Here is a 25,076-nt window from a genome sequence, read left to right on the forward strand (position 1 = left end):
AACAGCTTTAAGTTGTCAATGTTGGCAAATTACCATGGTATAATCGGGATAATCCACGGCTACGCTTTGCGACGGGCAGTTCTTTGCCTCCATGTCGTGCATTAAGTTGTAGCAAATTAGCTCTAAAGATATATTTATAATCAATTAACTTGTTATAATTGATTATGAATATTTGGATCAATTAATAGAATTAACTTAATGCAGTAAAATGAATATTACAATCAAGCTGCTCGTCCCGTGAACACACAGTGTTAATTGTTTATCAATTCTAAGAAATTTTAATTTCCGGGCAGGGAAATGTCTTTCTGTACAGTACTAATAAGAGCCTGTAGTCAAAATCTAAAACATAAAATAAACCTTGTTGCAAGCAGAGAATCAGAACCAAATACGTATTGTGCACAGGTTTTATTAACTGAATAACAAACATAACTAAAGTAAACAAACACACATACATGCATAGGTAAAATGGTGAGTGACAGAAAGAAACCGGAAGCAGGACATGGAATTATGGAAAACATCCATTTAACTATGAAAAGAACCATCAGCTTATCATTTTCAATGCATCTCATTAAATGTATTTTTGCATGGCCTTTGCAGTGAAACATTTCGTGATGTTCCTGAAAAAGGATTTTTGATGGTCCAATGAGTCACAATCGATTTCTTCGGCGTTGGCTGAAGTTGGCTGACTTGCGTGGTTGGTTTGACTCTGTTCCAGTGGCTGGAGTGCAGATTGTGGCCGGCCGGCCCTGGGCTGGAGAGGACACACAGAGCAAACAGGAGAAGGGAGGAAAGTCGGAAGAGTTGATGGGAGTTGTGAAAGACTTCTTCTGCATTGAATGAAGACGTTGTGCCAAACTCCTGAGGTTGTCCTTGATTCTGTTGTGGTTGAGAGAGTCCTCTCTCTCATGAATGAGCACATGGCTGGTGGTGAGCCCTGGGGTCTGGGGTCTGGTGCGGCCCCGCAGGACAGCAGCCCAAACGTAGCAAGAGAGGGAATGGCTTGTGTAGAGGCCATTTAAAGCCTGAGAAAGTTCCCACCTTTCAGGGTTGGCTCCACCAATAAGAAAGCGGGAATTTCTAAGCGGGAGATTCCTCTGTTGGGAGGATTTATGACACTATCTCCAGTGTTGTTTGACATATGCCTTGCCGTTTGTGAGTCATTAAATGAGGTTTAATTAGATAGGAGACGCGATACAGGTGGGGTTACACTGACCGTTGGTTGTATAATAACATACATACTGTAGTATCAAAGACATAATAGTACACAAGACAGTAAATCATTCACACAGTGTCCTGGGGTGCATGTTCATTTATAGATCAGTTCGTCCATAAATTGATGCAAAATCTGTTTTAAGGGCTGTGGGTCTTTTCTATGGCCTCTGCTTTTTCCACGTGACCACATTTTTAACAGCAATAAAACCAACTTATCTGATCGTAGTCATGGTAACCAAGACCCTTCTTGCCCTTGTGGGGGGGAGTGAGTTTGAAAGATGATTTGTTAAATATAACAAATAATTGTGTCTGATTTGTCTCAGTCGTTACAAAGTAGCCTAGCCTAAAAAATAATCCACGGCTAGCTATGCATTAAACAATTTTAATGCACAACATGGAGGCAAATAACCCAACGCAGATACAGACATAGTCTACACGAAATAGTAGTCTATATGTGCTTACATCCAAGATATTTCAATGTTTTGTTGTAAAAACAGACCGAAATTGAAGTCATAATCCGCTCAAATCCGCTATAACATCTGTTTATGGAAGCGGTGCCCATTGAGCGTGGTGTAGACACTATATAAGGAGAAGCTGGCGGAGAATAAATTAGTCACAATCTCGCGAACGTAGTCAATTTTACTGTGTAAAAAGTGAGATTTGAGAATTAGGAAAGTTTATTGCACCACCTTTTGAGAACCAGTCACAACAACAACAACCAATTAATGAAGTGTGTAATATTTAGCCTATAATGACTTATGTAATGCTACCCTGTGTTTTCATTAGTTTAATAAACTTGAACATCCAGTCTCTGTAAACATCTATTTGCAGCTCTGTATACGACTGATGCCATGGCTTTCTTTTTCAGTTCACTGCATTTGACTTATTATGAAGAGAGTACTTGAAAAAAAAAATATATGGAAAGATGAACATCTATTTTGACTATTTTGAAGTGATGTAATGGCGTAATTTGTGTGAGAACGGAAGTAAAACAGTAAACAAGATTGATGCATTTGGCTACTTCTGTCTCATGTGCTTTATTGCTGCGTGGCAGATGCTGTTTTGCTGTAGCATTTGTGACAGAATTGTTGCTTATGGAAGTTTGGAGTCTGTGTCTGTGTCTGTGTCTGGTTGTGCCATGTAGAAACTCTGACACTTAAAAATGCAATTTGCAATGAGGTTAGCATTACCAAACATTACATCTCCTTTCTTCAAACTGAGCCTCCAGACTCATGGAAATATGACTGTCTAGATTTGAAATGCCCTGTTAAGGAACTGTATTGTCAGCAATGTTATGTGTAAAAAAATAAAATAAAATAAAATTGCACATCTGTGGCATTTCTTTTTAATCTTGTTAAATTAGACATACTTTATTAAGCCGCAAGGGAAAATTTAGGTTTTTTTTTTTCACTGAATAATGCTGCTTTCTTGGAAACTGAAATATAAAGATTACACATTCAGTACAAGCATCGACAGCTAACCGTTGATCTTTAAATCTTCTTTTATTAATCATTAATAAATCAATACCTGCTTGTCATGCATGTACACAAACTATGACACATGAGAGAAGTTCCCAACAGGTTTTAAATAATACTTAAGTTACATGTTTTATCATTAAAAGATAATTATTATTTCCCAGTATCTCTCTCTTAAAAGTCTGTAGTCTCTTATTTGATCAATAATTTATTTGAAATCTTTTGTAACATGCCTTTACTGATTTATTTCTTGCTTCTTGAGTCCTTGCTGAACAAAATAAATTTTTTTTTTTTTTAAATCATACTGACCACAAACTTTTGAACAATATATATTAACAATCATCACATAAACAATTACAACAAGGATACAAATTTCCTGTCTGGCTTTGGAACCAATAGCACGTTGAAGTTATTCCCATTGGCGAACAGCCGTCATGGAAAAGAGAAGTTGTATTTTTAGTATATGAGCCATTCACACATGAATTAGTGACTTACTGAGTGTACCACAGCAAAGAAAATGATTGTTTTTCTATTTATCTCAACAAGTATACATGTAGCAAGTAAGTACAAATAATACTTCTATCAGTAGTGCTATAATGTGCAATACTGTGTACTATATTTCGTGCAGTGCAAAAGTGGTATCAGTATCTTTTTGTCTTGTTTTACTTCTCTTTTACAATTTTGTTTCTTATTTTAAGCATAACTCTAGCAGCATTTAATAAAGTTTATGCTTAAAAGAAGAAGAAAAAAGGGATACAAAAATAAACTTACATTTAAAATAAAACGGGTCATACACAATTTACAAGGTTCTTTAAATGTTCCTTGTTTTTAAGAGTATCAGATATTTGACTATAAAAACAAGAACATGTTTTTTGCGGTCTGTGTATAGTATTCTGGGTGTAATGTTCTATGTATTATTGTGTATCTTGTGCTTTTTTTTTTTTACAAAGTTGATTCACTTCAAGTTTATTTGATTAGTTTGATATGTTGCCCATAGTGAAAGTTATGCCTTATAAGGGGACAAAATTTGTGAAATGCATGAGGAATCTAATAATTTGTTACCTTATATATGATTTAACTAACAAGTGTTGATACTCCTCTCTTTTTTTGTGTCGTAGCCTGCAGCGAATCATCAAAACTGGTGTTTGGACAGGTTGGGGATACAGTTACTCTTCCATGTAAATACGACATTAACGCCAATGGCCTATTAAACATTTGTTGGGGCCGACATCAGTCATGGTTCCACTGTGAGAACACTGTTATCTCCACCGATGGCTTGCAAGTGAACTACAGAGAGTCACATAGATTCAGCTTGGTCAGTGGACTCGATCGAGGAGATGTTTCACTTAGCATAAGGGTTGCTCAAAATAGGGATGCTGGGTTGTACGTGTGCCGTATCGAGATCCCTGGACCTTTCAATGACATTAGTCACAGTGTTTATCTGTTTATCAGCAATGGTGAGTAACCACTCAATTTATTCTTTTTGTATCAAAGTTGTGATGCTCAGACGTGATGATGTATAGTATTTATGTTCTTCCATAAAAGGACTGGATCCAAAGAGAGTAATCTCAGAAACACAACTGGTCCCTACAATGGCAAAGCAGGAAAAGCAAGGTATGAAACCTTTCAGTAATAAGTGTGTCACAGCTCTGTTCTGAGCAGGGTAAAACAATGGTAATGCAACTAGCTGTTTAACCATGCAAATTGTAGAACTGCTTCTTTTGTTGCTGATGTCAGAGGTCGTACATCCAAGGACATGGTAAACTTAGACAGGTTGCCTGACAACCTGACAAAGAACTTCATAATATTATGCAGCAAGCATGCATTAAAGGGACTATGTGTAGTTTTTTAGGTATTTTATTATCTAAAAACAAAATTTTTATTCATAAATATGTCCACAATGGTGTACAAATACCTCTGCCAATTATCTGACTTATCCTCGTAAATTAAGAATTTATTATCTTTATATACATGTGACGGGTAGGTCCACGGAGGCTTCCATGTCGTTCCGCCATCTTGAAAAACTATAATAGCAGAGAGGGTCAAAAAGTACTAGGCCAAGTACTTTTCATTCAGAGCCAGCGTCACGTAACAGTGAGAGGCGTTTGTCGCTGCCCCGGCAAGTTTAAAAGGCTGAATTGCACTGTTATTATTCATACTGTAACATTCGTTTGTTCGTTGTCTCAAGTTGCAGTTTGTTTGAATTAACAAACCTGTTCACCCGAGGGAAAACTCGACCAAGTGCTATTAGAAGATATCCTGTCATAGCTTTTTGGTACATAACAGCTACCGTAGATGCAATACGCATTTGAAAAAGCGAGGCGCTGGAGAGCACAATTCGTTTGAATGCAAAATACAATTTCACCGCTAGATGGGAGAAATTCCTACACAATGTCCCTTTAAATTGTACAAAAGTGACAGTAAAGACATATATATTACAAAATATTTCTATTTTATAAATGCTGTTCTTTTGAACACTCTGAAAAATGTAAAATGGTTTGAAGCGGTTTTCAACTGTTTAACTCCAGCTGTTTTTACTGTATTTTGACTTCTTTTATTGTTAATGAAAATATTTTTTATCCTTTTTCATTCATTCATTTCAATAATGAATTCATTATTAGCCAATACATTGATTTATCGTATTATTAATCATAATGTATATCATAGGAATAACCATAATAGTTTATATGAGATTAAATAACCCTGACTAAGCATTTTTGTTTCACACACAGTATACTATGCATCAGATCCAACCACACTCACTACTGAGCTTTTTATCACATCGGAAAAGATAACTGCAGGTATGAATACAATCATGACCACACTTAATCAACATTGAAAGTGATTCAGAATTATGAGCCAATATCTGTCAAGAGTAAATGTAAACATATTTATTTGTTTCAGATATTACTGGCATCTACATACTGGAACCGGCTGCAGTGGTCCATACGGAGGTATTGCAATCATCTGTTTACAAAGAGCTGTTCTGCTTTTGCTGTCAGTCTATATTTTGGCTTCAATGTGTTGTTAGTAATGTATATGCATCTTGATTTTATTTGTTTTGGACATGATCAAGGTGTTTTACTCATTACATACTTGGTGTGTCATTTTAGGTAGCATTGGAACCATTTGTCATAAATACTGTAAGAGTGGGAGCCATTGTCTTCATCCCGGGTTTAATCATCACAATTCTGTTCAGTAAGTAGATTAACAAGTAATTAATCAAATGGTCTAGATCTGGAGAAATATTAAACACTTGTAGCATAAATGGGTGAATGGGTGAACCCTCTAATGAACATGTCCAGATCGCATTTCATTCTAAATTCATTAAAAAAAAAAAAGAAAAAAAAAATATATATATATATATATATATATATATATATATATATATTGCATTAAGAAAATTAAGTTTGTTTTCCATGTGACATATTTTAGCTTAGAATTCTTATTATAATGTGTCATAAAAGAGCAACCCCCGGTTTCACAGACAAGGCTTGGTCCCAGACTAAAATGCATGTTTGAGATGTTTTAACTGAAAGGAACTTAAACTGACATATCTTAAAATATGTCCATCGTTTTGTCCCAAGATGCCACACCAGTAATGCTTTTTTTTTTTCTAAAGCATGTTAATAAAAGCTAATTATATGTCCTAATTGAACCAAGGCCTAATCTTGGCTTAATGTAAGCCCTCTCTGTGTGTGGGACCAGGCCTTACTTTTTATTAAGGTTTTTGTTTGGTCTCAGTGGTGATTCTCAATGTAATTAAAACACTACTGTAATATATTAACCTTTAATTCCACATAAACTTAAATTAGAGGCAGTACAGAAAATCCTAGCAAGAGTATTGTACAAATTTAAATAATTCATTAATTTTCTTGTAATACATTTTGTTAAAGGGATAGTTCACCCCAAAAATGAAAATCATGTCATTAATTACTCTAATAATTACTCTACCTATAATGTCGTTCCAAACCTGTAAGACTTTCGTTCATCTTCGGAACACAAATTAAGATATTTTTGATGAAATCTGAGAGATTTCTGTCCCTCCATTGACAACTACACAACTACCACTTTCAAGCCTCAGTAAAGACATCATTAAAGTAATCAATGTGACTCCAGTGGTTTAACCTCAACTTTATGAAGAGACGGATATGAAAATGAGCGTTTGGTTTCTGACCAATCACAGCAGACTGGGCCATCTGACCAATCAGAGCAAGTGCTTTGTTCGCACAAAAAATAAACAATATAGACCCCTTTTCAGTTGGTAAACATGGTGACGTTTTTCTGTGGGCGGAGCTTAGGTGGTTGCAGAACGATCCCTCTGGCTGCATCCCTAACGTTAGTTTGCAAGTTTTGTTAGCTTGTTTTTTAACAATGACTGGAGAAAATCCGATTTTATCTTAATGTGCAAGGTCACTCACTGTCCAGGACCGCGATTGTTATTTGGAAAAGTTAATTTTAACAGACGGAACCAGATTGGCTGACCCGTACACGTTCAGGCAATGGATGGACGATCTGACAGGATTAAAGTTAACACTAGGCTCAGTCCTACACCTATCCGATAGAGAAACCGAGCGTAAAGACATACTGGGGTCATATAAATCTTTAGATGCCTATAACTATGTGATGAATGGTCATGTACAAGACTTGTGTGGTACGATCCGCAGTTCTGCCTAGCCAGCGCCAAGAAGACGTCAATGTAAAGAGTGACATTACGGTGCAATTTTAATGATGTGAATATTTTCTAGAAATAAAAATTCCAGATACAGCATATTCATTTTTCATTGATTCTTGCATCCAACAACACAACAAGATGACATTTAATAATAATAATAGTAATTTACTATTAAATTGGAACAAATTGGACAAATTGAACACAATACAAATTGGAAATTTTAATTTTAAGTAAATTTTTACTTATTTAAAGGGATAGTTCACCCAAAAATGAAAATTCTGTCAGTATTTACTCGCCCTCATGTTGTTCAACACCGTAAGACCTTCGTTCATCTTCGGAACATGAATTAAGATATTTTTGATGAAATCTGAGAGCTGGATCACTCCTCCATACTCCTCCATACGCTTCAAAAGGATTGAAACTTTCCGCCCTCGAAAAGTTATTAAAGACATCGTTAAAATAGTCCAAGTGACTAGAGTGGCTGAATCTTAAGTTTATCAAGCGACGAGAATACTTTTTGTGCACAAAAACAAACAAAAATAACGACTTTATTTCAACTATACATTTCCTTCTCTGTTGGCCTCTATTCAGTTAACTTAGTGTAATAGCGTAGAGCTACGTCACACGCAGGCTCACTATTGGCCGACGCTAGTCATGTGGGTGATGCGTGTGACGTACAACAACAGAAGCTCTACGCTTTTACACTAGTGAACTGACTCGTTTTTGGGTGAACTAGTGAACTGAATTTTCATTTTTGGGTGAACTATCCCTTAAATATATATATATATTTTTTTTTTACTTATATAGGCTCTCACATTCACCCCAATAAAACAACATCATATAGTCTGAAAAGTGTACTCTGAACATTTTAATGCATGAACAAGATAATGCATGAGCAAGAACGCTTGCTCGTTCCATACGGCTGTGGAAACTTCTGTGACTTCTCGTGCTGCAGCGTTAAATTTCCTCTCAGAATGTGTCTTCATTGCTGAGTGGAAGTGAAAGAGGTGACTCATTGCCCGTTTTGCTTACTGTGCATTAACACGTCCATTTGAACGCTCTGCCCTCAGGACTGCGACGCACTCTTCACCAACAGCAGGGGAAGTTACAAATCTGCCACATCTCCCCAGCCACACAATGATATGGTATCATAGTTACATTCGAGGTCACTAGGCCACATGCATGTAGACTATATAGTGACGTGGATTGTTTTTTTTTTTCTTTAGTGCCTTTTTTGGGGTTTATTCTCAGTGGCTAATATTTATAGCCTATTATAAAGCAATTGATTGATTATTAATCTAAATCTGAGATAACTTATTTACATCATGTTGTCGCTTTACTTTCTCATTGTAATATGTTTGTAGCCTGTGTCTTCATTTGTAAAAAGTTTGTTTGTAAAAAGCTTACAAAATAAAACTCTAATCATATGTCATGCTTCTCCTTCTCAGAAATCAATTACTGAATGTTTCTTTGTTTAAACTCCACGTGGGCTTAAAGTTCTGCGCATTTGTTTGGAAACGGAATCTGATTTATCACACAATACATCATGGTACAGTAGCGACCTCTAGTGTTACACGCAGTCGCATCAAACATATCAACCTTAAAGTTCCAATGATGTACAGACACTTAATAAGATATTAATAAAAAAATGTTTTAAAAACTTACATGTGATGTTTTGTACATGTAGATGTTAATATGTTCTCAGTTGTAACAAATCTCGCTTTTGCTTATGTGAAGTTGACCACAGAGTAGTAAGCCACATATGGAAGTGAAACTTTAAAAAGAAGTCTGCTTGCACATTTAAGAAAAGCTGAGAAGGTGTCATGTGCATGTTGACTTCCGTGTAAAGGGAGACAATGTAAGAAGAGAGATGAGGTAGTCTGGAGCATTGCTTTCAGGGAGACTGAAACCATTCCATCATGACTGATCTTCACAGATGGTTCCTTACGTCCTGGATTATATGTTATCTGACGAGTGAGTTTTGCATTTATATTGAGATGTGCTTACAATCAGTAATTTGTGGCAAAGAGTGAAATGTAACATACATATTGTAATCATTTTTTATTTGATATTTAAAAGAATTATGTATTTAATTTTGCAGTAACGCTTAAGATTATTTTATTTGATCAAGCCAAATTATCTACAATAATTTGGATAATTTTATATCTAAATTTCAAATCCAAGGTTGTTTAAATAATGTCACTGTCTCTCTATCAGTTTGTAAATGCAGCGACGTCATCATACAGAGTTTCGAGGGTGAGAGTGTCACTTTGCCATGCAAATATGACAGCAGATACCATGGAAAATGTGAAATATGCTGGATAAGAGGAGACATTCCCAACATGGGTTGTGGTAATGAAATTATTGGAAGCGATGGGGATAAAGTGGTGAGGAAAATATCTACCAGATACCGGCTGGAGGGAGAAATATCGCATGGAGACGTGTCTCTGACAATCCTTAACAGTAAAAAAGAAGACTCTGGCAAATACGGATGCCGCATACATGTTCCTGGATGGTTTAATGACGAGATGTATTACGTTCATTTGATTGTTGAGGATGGTAAGCAAAGCCGTGATGCCTACAACTTACACTCACTACAAATGTTGTTGTTTTTATGGTTTGTTTTTTGGTTTGGGGTCAGTAAGATTTTTTAAAATAACGGTATAAAAGTAAAAAAGTTAAATGCTTTTTGTCATAGTAAAAACATTTAATTCTTACAAAAAATATTGCAAGTAAATGCTGTAAAAAAAATTGTGAGTGCAAATGAAGGATCTCACTGTAAAAATATATGATCAATAAGTTATGACAACATATGTGTTTACATTGCTTCAACTCATGAAAATAAGGTAAGCAATTTTTACAAGATTCAACTCACTTTTTAAAGTCAGTTTAATGTAATTTTAGTTGAAATGACTTTAAGTTGATTGTATTTAAAAAATGTAAGGAAGCAACTTTTTTTTTAAACTGAACACACGGTTAATGATAATCCAGCTTTGCAGGAATACATTTTATTTGAAATATATTAAAATAAAAATGTAAATAAAATAAAACCATTCATTTTAAATTTTAATAATGTTTCACAATATTACTGTTTTTACTGTTCGAATCTGGACGTCTCGGACGTCTTAGAAAATCTTACACACTCCAAACTTTTAAATGGTAGCGCAGAATTTTTTTTTCTTAAATATTTTTTTATGCTCTTATTCCAACAACATGGGAAACTACATCCCTGTCGAGCAGCACATCTGAGCATGAAATCACAGGAGTATTCACCACTGTCATGACAGAGGGTACTTGTGTGTGTTTCTATGTGAATATCTATGAATTTATACTGTCTTTGTGAATCTGTGATGGCTGAATCATGAAAACATATCAGACAAAACCAAATCAGTACTGATAATCAAGTCTAAAAAAAGTAAGTATTTTTGGTGATGGTGACAAGTTTGTCATTATTTGCCATCATTCGGACATCACAGATGAGATCAGTTCTGTGTAGAGTCAGTACTTTCAGCAGTTTTCTGATAGCTCGTGCTCATGTGAGAGTTTGAACATTAAAAAAAGGAAAATTCTGCATCCTGTTTCAAAGCACCTGGTCCGACCACACAAGAGCCTTTGGTAACCACTAGTTCTGGGCTTATAACCCCTGAGTCACAGACCACTGAAACATCAGGAGGTATTATGATTTTAACCCTGGCAGTGAATCTATAATGACTGAAGTAAAATGTTCATTTACAATAGAAAAACGTTTCATTATCTATTGCTAATTTGCTAATAATGACCAAGTGGTGAGATTTTGGCGCTTGCATATTTTACAAATATTTAGTCATTAAAGATCTCTGCTGTATTTAAAGACATATAAATTGTTAGAGTAGAGTCATTAAATGACATTATCCTTATCTTTTATTAGATAAGAATAAAACACACGAGAATTCTTCATTGGTCAGTTCTTCACACGCTCCCGAGAGCAGCACTACTGGACTGTGGATCTCCAGCACAATATACGGTAACACAGCGGATGATCTGTGCTCTTTTTAATTGTTTTGTATTGCAACATATTGTACGTACAGCATTTGCAAAAATGCTGATTTTGTTTTTCATTATAAAGCAGAAACCTCAGTTAAGTACCCTAATTCGTCCTCTGTGGAACAAAAAGAGAGTGTGAGTATTTCACCATAACAGGAAGCCTTACATGTTTTACGGTTTGAAACAATGACTTGATATCCTAAAACTGATTTGTTCTTAAAGGTAAATGCATCTGCAGTTATTGTGCCTATTCTCCTGTTACTGTTGGCTTTGATAGTCATTGCTGGCATTCTGTTATGTGAGTCCAAACTGGCACTTCACACTTTAAAATTTAATTGCAAAACTCATTGCGTTTATTTATAAAATAAAATTTTCGTTTTCTCTTTTCAGGGAAGCAAAAGAAGAAAATCAGAGCTGTGTTAGAGTAAGTCAATCCTTCAAGTGCTATTAATGCTTAATTTAGGATGATTAAAAACATTCATTCCAAAATTGTATTGATTAAAAACTGATGTTTAAAACAATTTACTGAAATAGGAATTTACAGTTTGCATTGTGCATTATTCTGACCAAATGCTAAAATGTTCCTATTTTAAATAAAACCTCACTTTACACAATAGTGTTCACAAGTTTGGGGTCATTAAAATATATTTTTTTATGTTTTTATTAAGCAAGGACCCTTTAAACCAATTAAAAGTAGCAGTAGAAACGTTTACATTGTTACAAAAACATTTCATATAATGTCAAATAAAATATGAATAAATGCTGTTCTTTTAAACTTATTCATGAAAGAATCCTGGGGGAAGTATCACAGTTTCCATAAAAATATTAAGCAGCACAACAGTTTTCAACATTGATAATAATAAGAAATGTTTCTTGAGCAGCAAATCAGCATATTAGAATGATTGCTGAAGGATCATGTGACACTAAAGACTGGAGTAATGATGCTGAAAATTCAGCTTTGCATCACAGGAATACATTGCATTTTAAAATATATTCAAACATAAAAACAGTTATTTTAAGTTGTAATAATATTTCATAATATTACTGTTTTTGATCACTTAATTGAAGCCTTTGGGAACATGATGGTGATTTAACTTCTTTCAAAAACAATGTAGGCCTACCACCCCCAGACTTTTGTACAGTAGTCTATCTTTTAATTATGTAGGCAATACTATTGTGCATATTATAAATAAATAAAAATGATAATGAAGAATGCAACACATACCACAGTCAGCATTAAAGAAAGAACATCCCTCCATTAGGTCACATTTTATGTTTGTATTGAGGCCTGATCATATCATCATGGGCATCGCAAGTCTTTAAGTGTAACGAGGTTCATTGTAATGGGAAGAAGGAGACGGACATTCAAACAATTTAATAATAAAATAAAACAAAAGTAAAAGCCCGCAGCACCTCACGGATGACTGCTGGCCACACAAAACGGAAATAAAACACAACATGAAATCAGGCCCGTTCCCCTCTCGATCATCAGCGTCGTCGGCGCTCTTCAGTGAGAGATGCGAGATCGGTGCGTCGCGCATGAGATGACGTCATTATCACTCACGCCACCGGCCTCGCGCCGTTCTCTCACATCCCTCGGCCTCGTCCTGCTCGCCACATTAAGCAAGATTTTTCTTATATTTCTCTCCCTCAGAATGCAGAACTCCGAGAACTCTGTCATCTACAGTAACTCCGGCAGCAGTGTGGGCCTGTACAACAGAGAGATGGCTACGGAAAATATCTATCAAATACAGACTGAAAATGAATATGAACAGTGGCATTAATATCTCAGCAAATTCACATTTACTATTAACGTTTAAGTTGATCATTGTGGAGTCTGTTTTCTGTTGTATTGTTTGTAATAAAGTGACAGCTATTGTTGATCAGAGAAATAATTTCTCTGGAGTATCCTTTCTCTGACTTCTAGAGGCTAACACTATATCATTATTAAAACTAATCTGATATCAAATTGTAAATGATTAATATACCACAAATGTTTTTTGGTGCTGTATTTTTCTCATATTCTTCATATTACCATGGCCACACGGGCTTATGCCAATTCAGGGCTCTAGAATTGCCAATATGGTTTCAGAAAGATCATAAATGTTAATTCAATAGAAACTATATTGTAAAGGTCATAAAAATGTTCTGTTATCTGTAATTCATATTACCCCTCCAATGGTTCACACCTCGCACTCATAGTAGGCCACACCTTGGAAACTTCCTTCCTCCATAACAACTAAAAAACAAACTGCTACATTTTTCAGAGTTATGAATGTTGTATATTCTCGCAGTGCGTGTACACAACGAGGAAGATAGTAGTAACCTTATTTTGGAATAAGCGGACTATATGCCCTTGATTATTGTTGTTTTATTTTTTATTATAATAAAAAAAAAAAACATCTCAGTTACGAGAGCATGGTGTAGATTCAATCTCCAGGCTATTGAACCCAATGAAGGTGAGCAGAGAGGACCAACCTGCCACATCACAAACATCTAGAAAAGAAACCCCTGACAACAATGCCTTAAAGGGATAGTTCACCCAAAAATGAAAATTCTGTCAGTAATTACTCACCCTCATGTTGTTCTAACCCCGTAAGACTTTTGTTCATCTTCGAAACACAAATTAAGATATTTTTGATGAAATCTTAGAGCTGGCTCACTCCTTCATAGGCATATATTTCATCTGCCGGCCCAGAAAAGTTAGTAAAAACATCGTTAAAATAGTCCATGACTATTCTCGAGACGAGAATACCTTTGTGCGCAAAAAACCCCCAAAATAACTTTATTCAACTATTTATTTTCTTCCGTGTGGGTCTCTGACGAGAGTTCACGAGAGCGCCACGACGCAAGAAAAACAAATGTATTCTTTTAAAGAGAAAAGCTCTGATTGGGGGACTTAAATCTTTACATCTGGCAACCGCAAAATGAAAGCTCATAGAGGCTTGTTAAATTTTGTCTCCTCTTTTTATTCAACTAAAACAAAGGTTTTGGTAATTTTTTTATTAGTCTCGTCTTTTTATTCTTGGGCCTACCAGCACATCTCCTTCAGACTGGCGTGTAGGCTATCACAAGCGCACTTTGGCAGCGTCTGAAATCCCATCTCTCGAGTAGGTAGTACTTATTTTGAATAAGTAATTACTTCACAACCGCTAAAAAAGTAAGTGCTATATAATGTGAGTGTGCGTAGTTTGTGAATGTAATCTGGAGTTAATACATTCGCCATGTTGTCATTATCATGTGACATACCAGCGTCAGCTGCGTCGCTTCATTGCCATTTACATATCCTCTCCTGTGGCCTCATGGGATAGTAAAGTGTCCATCATATGCACTTCAGAATTTCTCTTTTATGAGTACTGTGAATTTGGACTCACTTCTTTTGCCACATACTTCCTACTTACGGAAGTATGCGATTTCAGATGCAGCCTTGGTATGACTTAAATTTTATATTAATTTGTTTCATTAGAGAAATTGTAACTCATTTGAAAAACAATTGAGTTTTTGCTTTTTGAATTAATGTAAGCCTTTTGTAAGGACATTGTTTTATTAGCCTATAATGAATAATGAGCTATCCAGTTGTAACATCACAAAATCATCATATTTTACAATTTAAGTAGCCTACAATTCTATATAAATACCCAACAGTCTTCTAGCTGTTCCAGCTGAATATTCTCACTCATACTGTCCATGTTTGTTCAATAATTCAGCCAATTCTTCGAGTCTGATGAAGAATCCGCCAGTTCTGACTGCATGAACACTTTGTTTACCAACAATAGCAAACACACGTGCCACCATGGACATGCGTGTACTGTGTGCCGGCCCACCGGCTCATTCATGAAGCCTGTTTACAAGCACATTAGATATCCAGATAAAACTCCATCACACAATGGCCCTATTCTTTACTGCACAACTCCTCCAGATGAGGACTGCAGATGGGTCAGTGGCCCTGTCCTTCTTGGAGATGTCACAGGCGCAGAGCTGGGGAACACAGTCACTCTTTCACATGTCCTCCTCTGCATATCCCTGGTGCCGCCCAGCACAAGGCAGTGTTGCCTAAACACCACACTGGAATGGCTGCTCCTCCCCGGTTATCAGTCCTTCGCTGGATCCTCCTCCTCACCGTTTCAGGCAAGAAACTATTAAATTATAAAATGATGTACTAAGGCATGATAATGTGTTGTAAAAGATTTAACTTATAACAGAAGTAATCTAAAACAACTGAAAATAGATAGATATATAGATAGATAGATAGATAGATAGATAGATAGATAGATAGATAGATAGATAGATAGATAGATATAGATAGATACTGTAGATAGATATAGATAGATATACTGTAAATAGATAGATAGATAGATAGATAGATAGATAGATAGATAGAACTTATAACAGAAGTAATCTAAAACAACTGAAAATAGATAGATATATAGATAGATAGATAGATAGATAAGTAGGTAGATAGATAGATATAGATAGATACTGTAGATAGATATAGATAGATATACTGTAAATATATAGATAGATAGATAGATAGATAGATAGATAGATAGATATAGATAGATACTGTAGATAGATACTGTAGAGATATAGATACTGTAGATAGATATAGATACTGTAGATAGATATAGATACTGTAGATAGATAGATAGATAGATAGATAGATAGATAGATAGATAGATAGATAGATAGATGGATAGATAGAAGTATATATTGCATATATATTATGATAGATAGGAGTTTATTATTTATTTTTAGTTTACTTTTGGTTGATGCTTAAAACAAAACAAATCGCTATTGTGGTATTATCTAGCTATAAAAATGTAGCTTGTTCTAAGGATGTTAAGATATTTTTACTGGAAAACTAGATTAAAATACTTTGTTTTTTGTTTTTTACTAATTCTATATATAAAACTGTGTATCAAAATTCCATTCTAAAGGAACTCTCATAGTTTGGTTTTACAAATTTTTTTTGCATTTTTTTAAAATATATTTAATTATATACACTAATACAGTGGTTCTCAACCAGGGTTCCCGGGGCCCAATACAAGCTTCCAATGGGGCCTCAAGATGACTTAAAATAATTTCACAAGCCTGCTTGCCCGTCCAGTCTTAATAGTTAATGGTAAATGAACTTGGCTTGTTGTCCTCAATGGAGGTTCGAGCCCGAGGCTCGGTTCGAGCTCAACCCCCTTATGACGGTACTATTGAGGGACAATGAGAGAAATATAGGGGGAGATGGGGAGGTGGAGGGATGATTTGTGCTGCCTTCGCAAAAAAATGCTACCCAAGCGCGAATCGATCACAGAGAATGTTGATACATTCTCTATTGTTTCCATAATTGTGTAAATCTCACAATATTATGACATCGTTATTTCATTAGGTGTATCGGGAGCATATTTTGATGTTTTAAATGAACTATAGTTCATATAGCAATTATCACTTTTGATATAACAAGTAAAAATGACATTATTATATGAAATATAATTATAATAAAATTCGAAGTTAAGAGTACAGTATACTGTACTGTTTCTATTTTTAAAACGTTGTGAAAAGTAAAAAATTATCATCAAATATTCATCTTTGACCTGTCAAAGTTTCCTACAAGTCTCCACAGCAAGGATGCATAGATTTATGGCCGTGGTAAGCAGAAGAAAAATTAGTCTGCACATGCGCATAACCAGTAAGTAGCACATCTCGATGGGTAGCATGAATCGTCAGAACACCTGTTGAATTGTCACCTCTTAAATGTTGCTTATTTTTGTGCCGTGCAGTTGACAGGTGCTCTGTGTTGGCGTTTCAAGTGACTGAGGGCAGCACAGTGATTTTGCCATGTCATTACTCAGTCAAGCACCATGGCCTGAGCCACGTCTGCTGGGGACGGGATTGTGGAACGTTCTGGTGCAATGACATCATCGTCCAAACAGATGAGTACGGCGTCATCTCCAAAGTCTCCGACAGGTACAGGCTCATTGGAGACGTTCTGTCAGGACAAATGGACCTCGGGATCCAAAGAATACAGAAGGCGGACAGTGGCCCATACTGCTGTAGAGTGGACATAGAAGGATATTTCAATGATAAGAAGGTGTCCTACACATTGAGGGTCATGAAAGGCAAGTCATACAGATGCTTTAAATTTGGACAACATTTGGATAGTTTCAAATTTGAATAAATCGGCATGTATGTTCATTTCTGAAGCCCCAACGACTGTGCCTCCAACAACCACGACCCCGGCGATGACTACAGAACAACAGGACACACAGACAGGTGAGGGGCATTTTTACGGCAAGACACTACAGATGAACGGGATAGTTATTTTAACAAATGTATTGGATTAAAAGTATGTGAAATGTTATGTGTAAATATGCAAATGAGGCACCATGTATTTAAATATGCACTAGTTTGCATAAATCTCCAGAACAGAAATATGAACATTAGATGAAGCCAGGTTAAAAATTTGTTGGCATAATAAAGGTTTTGAACGAGGTGATTTTGAATCTCTTTTTATCACTCCATAAATCAGAAAATACTGTCGACAGCCAGAACAAAAATATCACCATATTTTTAGGAATCAATTGTTATAGAAATCCTGATGAACAAACCCCTCTGTACAAACCTTCAGAATATAGATAGGAAAAAAAACAATGGTATTGCCTGTGACTTGCCTTAAATAAGTAACAACTAATAAATAATTTCTGCTGACTTACTAATTCCTTTATACTTGATTTGCAGTAAGTGTCGTGCAAGTTTTTCCTTAGACAAACCACAATATATGATGCATCACCGGTTGCATTTCAGTTATTATCTCTACTTGTGCACAACATAACAGAGACCACATAGTGCAGAAACTTAAATGTCACAGACCCTTGTGGTAGAGATAATGTTTCTCACGTGTTAACTGGCATTAGCAGCAAAAGCAATTTCCTGTGTTTCACTCTGAATTTCATAGAGTCATCACTGTCAGATCAGTCCAGAGGAGCAGATTCTTCATTCTCTGACATTTCCTGGCAGAATGACACCCATGTGCATTCTGGGGCTATGGTGAGTTACTGGTAGTCAAACACAGTATATGAAACATGAATATGAAAAAATATGAACATATTTTTATGATACTCTCTCTATACACAATTATCTATCTAATCTATCTATACACAAAAGGTTCGGAAGACAGATTTTTTTTTAAAGAAATTAATACTTTTATTCAGCAAGGGTGCATTAAATTGATCAAAATTGACAGTAAAGATGTTTATTGTAACAGGCTATAATGATGCGCACAATGAAGGAGCTGAAGACAATAGAGCCTTTAATTAATATATTCACAATGTAAAACTCAGGAAATCATAGGAGAATAAACCCAATCACATTAACTAAGACATTGTCAATACCAGACAGGGAACAAAGAAAATCTCAGGGCTTAAAGTAATGAGGAGCAATGAGGCAGAACCGAAACAGCTGTGATGACCTAATTAACAACCTAGTTGACTAACTATAGGGAACAAAGGAAAACGGGAACACAGAAACTAAACAGAAACTGTGACAGTACACTCCCGTGCAATATTCTCGTGCATATGAGGAGGGAGGGTGGGGGCTTTGGAGGTGGACGAGGAGCTGGTGAAGGGCAGGAAACAAGAGGATGTGGTGGTGGGGGAAACCAGGATGGCGATGAAAGTGGGAGGAGCCAGGATCAAGAGTAGCCATGCAGTGACCCAGAACACAGCCAGGTCGATAGCCCACAGCGGAGTAGCCATGGTGGCTGACTACACCAGAGGGATGACTGATGGAGATGAAGCTGATGGATGTGTAGACCCAGGTGGAGCTGAAGAGCCGATGAGCCCACACGACATCGATGGTTCTAGAGGCAGAGGCGGAGCCTCAGCGATGAGCGTTCAAGGTGGAGCCAGAGGACTGAGGTTGGAGCCGGTGGGACCGAGGAATAAGATGGAGCCACTGGGAAGGGGTGGAGAGACAGAGCGCAGCAGACGGCTCGGAAGATCGTGGCGCAGGCAGAGCGACATCTGTCCAAGGAGCCAGAGGGACGAGCGAGCCCGTGGAGCCGTGAGGAAAATGGTCTCTCGTGGAGCCGAGGAAGCCCGGTGCAGCCGTGAGGACAATGGTCTCTCGTGGAGCCGAGGAAGCCCTGTGGAGCTGTGAGGACAATGGTCTCTCGTGGAGCCGAGGAAGCCCGGTGCAGCCGTGAGGACAATGGTCTCTCGTGGAGCCGAGGAAGCCCGGTGGAGCCGTGAGGACAATGGTCTCTCGTGGAGCCGAGGGAGCCCTCGGAGCCGTGAGGACAATGGTCTCTCATGGAGCTGAGGGAGCCCGGTGGAGCCGTGAGGACAATGATCTCTCATGGAGCCGAGGGAGCCAAGGCGGAGCCGTTAGGACAATGGTCTCTCGTGGAGCCGAGGGAGCCAAGGCGGAGCCGTGAGAACAATGGTCTCTCGTGGAGCCGAGGCAGCCAAGGCGAAGCCGTGAGGACAATGGTCTCTCGTGGAGCCGAGGGAGCCAAGGCGGAGCCGTTAGGACAATGGTCTCTCGTGGAGCTGAGGGAACCAATGCGGAGCCGTGAGACCAATGGTCTCTCGTGGACTGAGGGAGCCAAGGTGGAGCCGTGAGGACAATGGTCTCTCGTGGAGCCGAGGGAGTCAAGGCGGAGCCGTGAGGACAATGGTCTCTCGTGGAGCCGATGGAGCCAATGTGGAGCCGTGAGGACAATGATCTCTCGTCGAGCCGAGGGAGCCAAGGCGGAGCCGTGAGGACAATGGTCTCTCGTGGAGCCGAGGGAGCCAAGGCGGAGCCGTTAGGACAATGGTCTCTCGTGGAGCCTAGGGAGCCAAGGCGAAGCCGTGAGGACGATGGTCTCTCGTGGAGCCGAGGGAGTCAAGGCGGAGCCGTGAGGACAATGGTCTCTCGTGGAGCCGAGGGAGCCAAGGTTGGAGTCGTGAGGACAATGGTCTCTCGTTGGCCTCTTGTGGAGCCGAGGGAGCCAATGCGGAGCCGTGAGGACAATGGTCTCTCGTGGAGCCGAGGGAGCCAAGGCGAAGCCGTGAGGACAATGGTCTCTCGTGGAGCCGAGGGAGCCAAGGTGGAGCCGTGAGGACAATGGTCTCTCGTGGAGCCGAGGGAGCCAAGGCGGAGCCGTGAGGACGATGGTCTCTCGTGGAGCCGAGGGAGCCAAAGCGGAGCCGTGAGGACAATGGTCTCTCGTGGAGCCAAGGGAGCCAAGGCGGAGCCGTGAGGACAATGGTCTCTCATGGAGCCGAGGGAGCCAAGGCAGAGCCGTTAGGACAATGGTCTCTCGTGGAGTCGAGGGAGCCAAGGCGGAGTCGTGAGGACAATGGTCTCTCGTGGAGCCGAGGGAGCCAAGGCGGAGGCGTGAGGACAATGGTCTCTCGTGGAGCCGAGGGAGCCAAGGCGGAGCCCTGAGGACAATGGTCTCTCATGGAGCCGAGGGAGCCAAGGCGGAGCCAAAAGGGTCGACAGACTGAGGTGGAGTGATGGGATCAGTGGCTGGAGGTGGAGCCAGGGGATCCTCTTGGCTGGGTGGAGCTGGAGACTTGAAGACCCAAGGCAGATCCACACAAAAGATTGCCGTTAGAGGAGGAGTCGGGGGGCTGAAGGGAACCAGCAGAGGATGGACTGGCTGATTTGGGAAGAGGAGGCGGGAGAGGGCGGGCTGGGTGGGAACTCTGGAGACACAGAAGACTTTGTTCTGGACAGGACCAGCGGGAACAATAGACATAGGGAAATATCCTCTTCCAAATCCTCAAGTAATAATGAGGAGGTCTGATGCAGTGAACGCCGATCTGTTATACAGCACCCACTACACAAACCCGGTGAAGTTACTCCAAGGACCAACATCGGGCAGGCGTGCTTTGGTATTTGGTAAAGGGAGCAGTCCAGAAATTTTGCGTGGCATGCCAGTTGTAGGAATCCTCGGGCGTTGGATCTCTGCTCTTGCACAACAAAGGAGATGATAACAAAAGAGCCTTTAATTAATAAATCCACAATGGAAAACTCGCAGTAGAATAAACAACCAACTATTAATAAGTAGTAATTAGGAGTTTATTGATGTAAAAGTTGTAGTTTGACCCTAAACTAAAGTGTGACCAAAAAATCTTACAATCCCCAAATAGTATTAAGAAATTTTATAAAATATAAAAATATAAAGATAGGGTGGAAGTATAACATTTAAAAAGTGTTTGAGGAACTGAGACTGTTTTATGACAGCTGTTTTTTAGCTGAATTGTAACCTTAAAATGATGAAACCCTGTGAATTTGTGATTTAAAGATGGAAGAGCCGATCTCTCGGATCACACTACAGATAAACATCCCGGTGCTGTCTCTGTCTCTCAGTCTGCTACTGCTCCTCTTGGGCGCACTGGCCTTTTTGACCTTCAAACGTATGAATGACTATGAATCTACTGGACATTTGTTTAATGACATTTCTATAATAAATAAGTTAATCTGTAATGTACATTTTGAGCTGAAAGGAAATATGTATATTCTGATTCAGGTGGAGGTGGCCTTTATGGGAAGGCATTTAACAGTGGGTGGTAAGTATGTGATTCACTTCAAGAATACTATAATGAGATGCAGTGTAATAACAATTGATTAATGTGTTTTGAACCTCAGTTTCTCAAAGGAGCCCCGACACATTATATATGAAATACGCACAAGAAGACCAGTGGAGGAGAATATCTACACCCTGGAATAGGAAACAAAAACCACCTGATTCTCACCGTTACTCATACACAGACATTCACACATCCTGCAAGTCTTTAATATTGTTCATTTTTTGATTTAAGAAAGGGATTGCTCACTCAAAAATGTGTGGAACTGCTCATGTCATTCTAAAAATGTGTATTTTGTAAGAAGATAATGACAAACTTTTCATTTTTGTGTGGAGTATCCCTTTGAGTATGAAAACTCCTGTAAAACTGTAAAAAGAAAATATATGTCTACACATTTTTTCTTTCCTTTACATATAACATTTCATTAAAAAAAAATTATCTGGAATTTTTACTATTGATTCATTTGTTTGTTGGTTGTTGTCGCATTAGACTTACTTATTATTAGACATACCTAGTATTAGTCATACTGACTTTACTCAACAACTTCCTCTCCAAAAATTTATATTTTTAATCTCTTTTTGGGGAGGGTGGGGGTTTGGGTGCTGGAGGGTTTGACCTTTTTACATTTGTGGTGAAAAAATTGCTTATAAATCTCTCCATATTACCATTAGGCAGTTGGGTCTAATGGTAAGGGCAGTCATGGCCTAATGGTAACAGAGTTGAACTGGCGACCCAAAGGTTGCTGGTTCGATTCCAGTACCGGCAGGAATATGACTGAGGTGTCCTTGAGCAAGGCACCTAACCCCCAATCGCTCCCTGGGCGCCACTCAAGGGTTACCATACTTGGCCATCACGTGTCACTTTCACTTTCACTTTTCACTTTCCATATGCTATGTTATTGCCACGTATTGGATTCAGTCTTTATCAACATGTTTTCTTTCAATGAGGACAGGTTTGTATTTCTTTTTGTAACGAATTGATCGTATATTGCCTCATTGGTCTGAGCTTATGCACCTCAGTTTTTTTTTTTACTATAAACGTTTTCCACACAAACACTGAGGTGCAAAAGCTCAGACCAACGAGGCCGACAATCAGTCATAAAGAAAAGGAAATACAAAACGTGCTAATTAAAAGAAGTCAAGTTGGCAAAAATATTTATCCAATATTTGGTGATAATATAGCATAATGAGAGATTTATAAGCACTTTAAAAGGCTTTGGTAACCCAAAGAATTTTCAACAGCACAAAGGTTAATTGTATTCAAGTAAACTGCTCTTTCAAGTAAACCTCTGTGCACAGCATGGTCATGATCTGCAGTGTAACACCACATGATGGCAGACTTTCTTCAATTTCCATTATAACTGCTTTTAGTCACTTTTTATACACATATTATGAATTAAGAATTAACATAAAAAAACATAGATCTTAATAAAACATTTTGCATAGAATGCCAGCTGAAACTCTTTAACAGATATCTTGCAGCCTATTTACTTGAAGTACCCCTGAGACTTTAAGTTAATAAGTTAGGTCAATGATAAAATTGTCAATAATACTAATAATAATACAATTAAGTTCATGGTTCTCTGATGGTTAATGGTCACGTGATATTCAGGCAAACAAATATTTTTTTAACTCTTTTTAAAAAAAAAGTTTTTTATTGCGATTGTTTTTATTTTAAAATTTGTTATTTTAATTTAAAAAAATTATTTGATACAAGATTATCCTTTTCAAATCAATGCGATAAACAAGTTAGGTCAAAAGTAATCAAAAAGTAGTCCGATTATATTACCCTAAATATTTAATGTTGTGGATTACATTAGCCTACTAACAACATTTTCTGTCATGTAATTTGGAGTCAGTAACTGTCATAATTTCTGAAACAGGCTGGTAGGGGAATGCGCACTGATTTTCATGATGAACACGATGTCTTGCACCCTCATGTGAATGAGAGAGAAAAAATACAACCACTTCCCATCGGTCACTTCAAGTTAGTAGTGGTTTTTCATGTTTTGGTTTCAAACACTAAAACATGAAACATAACCATAATCCCAAATTGGCTATCGTTATATTTTTGTAATAGGCTAGCTGTTGGGTAAATACATACATTCAGGTCAACGTTGTGCTTTACGTGTGTCATACGGTGGCCTCAAAAAGTAGGCTATTAGGACAGTTCGGTCACACTTAAAATGTACACTCACCTAAAGGATTATTAGGAACACCATACTAATACTGTTTGACCCCTTTTCGCCTTCAGAACTGCCTTAATTCTACGTGGCATTGATTCAACAAGGTGCTGAAAGCATTCTTTAGAAATGTTGGCCCATATTGATAGGATAGTATCTTGCAGTTGATGGAGATTTGTGGGATGCACATCCAGGGCACGAAGCTCCCGTTCCACCACATCCCAAGGATGCTCTATTGGGTTGAGATCTGGTGACTGTGGGGGCCATTTTAGTACAGTGAACTCATTGTAATGTTCAAGAAACCAATTTGAAATGATACAAGCTTTGTGACATGGTGCATTATCCTGCTGGAAGTAGCCATCAGAGGATGGGTACATGGTGGCCATAAAGGTATGGACATGGTCAGAAACAATGCTCAGGTAGGCCGTGGCATTTAAACGATGCACAATTGGCACTAAGGGGCATAAGTGTGCCAAGAAAACATCCCACACACCATTACACCACCACCACCAGCCTTCACAGTGGTAACAAGGCATGATGGATCCATGTTCTTATTCTGTTTACGCCAAATTCTGACTCTACCATCTGAATGTCTCAACAGAAATCGAGACTCATCAGACCAGGCAACATTTTTCCAGTCTTCAACTGTCCAATTTTGGTGAGCTCTTGCAAATTGTAGCCTCTTTTTCCTATTTGTAGTGGAGATGAGTGGTACCCGGTGGGGTCTTCTGCTGTTGTAGCCCATCCGCCTCAAGGTTGTGCATGTTGTGGCTTCACAAATGCTTTGCTGCATACCTCGGTTGTAACGAGTGGTTATTTTAGTCAAAGTTGCTCTTCTATCAGCTTGAATCAGTCGGCCCATTCTCCTCTGACCTCTAGCATCAACAAGGCATTTTCGCCCACAGGACTGCCGCATACTGGATGTTTTCCCCTTTTCA

The 25,076-nt window shown here is 38.2% G+C and overlaps 3 protein-coding genes across 7 annotated transcripts; all 3 read left to right on the forward strand.

The window, feature by feature from the left end:
* Nucleotides 1-3,159: 3,159 nt before the first annotated feature.
* havcr2 (hepatitis A virus cellular receptor 2) lies at nucleotides 3,160-9,026 on the forward strand. The gene is made up of 7 exons (XM_077233466.1): nucleotides 3,160-3,247; nucleotides 3,806-4,144; nucleotides 4,233-4,301; nucleotides 5,420-5,488; nucleotides 5,592-5,641; nucleotides 5,801-5,885; nucleotides 8,433-9,026. Exons 1-7 carry the CDS (start codon nucleotides 3,205-3,207, stop codon nucleotides 8,501-8,503), a joined length of 726 nt encoding a protein of 241 aa, XP_077089581.1. The 5' UTR covers nucleotides 3,160-3,204; the 3' UTR covers nucleotides 8,504-9,026.
* A 159-nt stretch (nucleotides 9,027-9,185) lies between these two features.
* Nucleotides 9,186-13,354, forward strand: havcr1 (hepatitis A virus cellular receptor 1). Of its 4 annotated transcripts, none has more exons than XM_077233445.1 (8): nucleotides 9,186-9,336; nucleotides 9,580-9,921; nucleotides 10,949-11,035; nucleotides 11,270-11,365; nucleotides 11,468-11,520; nucleotides 11,608-11,683; nucleotides 11,776-11,809; nucleotides 13,040-13,354. In XM_077233445.1, exons 1-8 carry the CDS (start codon nucleotides 9,282-9,284, stop codon nucleotides 13,167-13,169), a joined length of 873 nt encoding a protein of 290 aa, XP_077089560.1. In that variant the 5' UTR covers nucleotides 9,186-9,281; the 3' UTR covers nucleotides 13,170-13,354. The 4 variants fall into 4 exon arrangements, with proteins under 4 accessions (XP_077089560.1, XP_077089561.1, XP_077089562.1 ...); XM_077233446.1 differs by having other exon boundaries at nucleotides 11,471-11,520; XM_077233447.1 differs by lacking the exon at nucleotides 10,949-11,035.
* A 1,834-nt stretch (nucleotides 13,355-15,188) lies between these two features.
* Nucleotides 15,189-22,401, forward strand: timd4 (T cell immunoglobulin and mucin domain containing 4). Of its 2 annotated transcripts, none has more exons than XM_077233464.1 (7): nucleotides 15,189-15,513; nucleotides 17,157-17,495; nucleotides 17,581-17,649; nucleotides 18,332-18,423; nucleotides 21,674-21,785; nucleotides 21,899-21,938; nucleotides 22,018-22,401. In XM_077233464.1, exons 1-7 carry the CDS (start codon nucleotides 15,318-15,320, stop codon nucleotides 22,097-22,099), a joined length of 930 nt encoding a protein of 309 aa, XP_077089579.1. In that variant the 5' UTR covers nucleotides 15,189-15,317; the 3' UTR covers nucleotides 22,100-22,401. The 2 variants fall into 2 exon arrangements, with proteins under 2 accessions (XP_077089579.1, XP_077089580.1); XM_077233465.1 differs by having other exon boundaries at nucleotides 21,905-21,938.
* The last annotated feature ends 2,675 nt before the right edge of the window (nucleotides 22,402-25,076 follow it).

The sequence above is a fragment of the Siphateles boraxobius genome, unplaced genomic scaffold (genome assembly GCF_051911475.1).
Source record: "Siphateles boraxobius isolate OS27281-9 unplaced genomic scaffold, OSU_SipBor_1 18, whole genome shotgun sequence".
Taxonomy (NCBI): domain Eukaryota; kingdom Metazoa; phylum Chordata; class Actinopteri; order Cypriniformes; family Leuciscidae; genus Siphateles; species Siphateles boraxobius.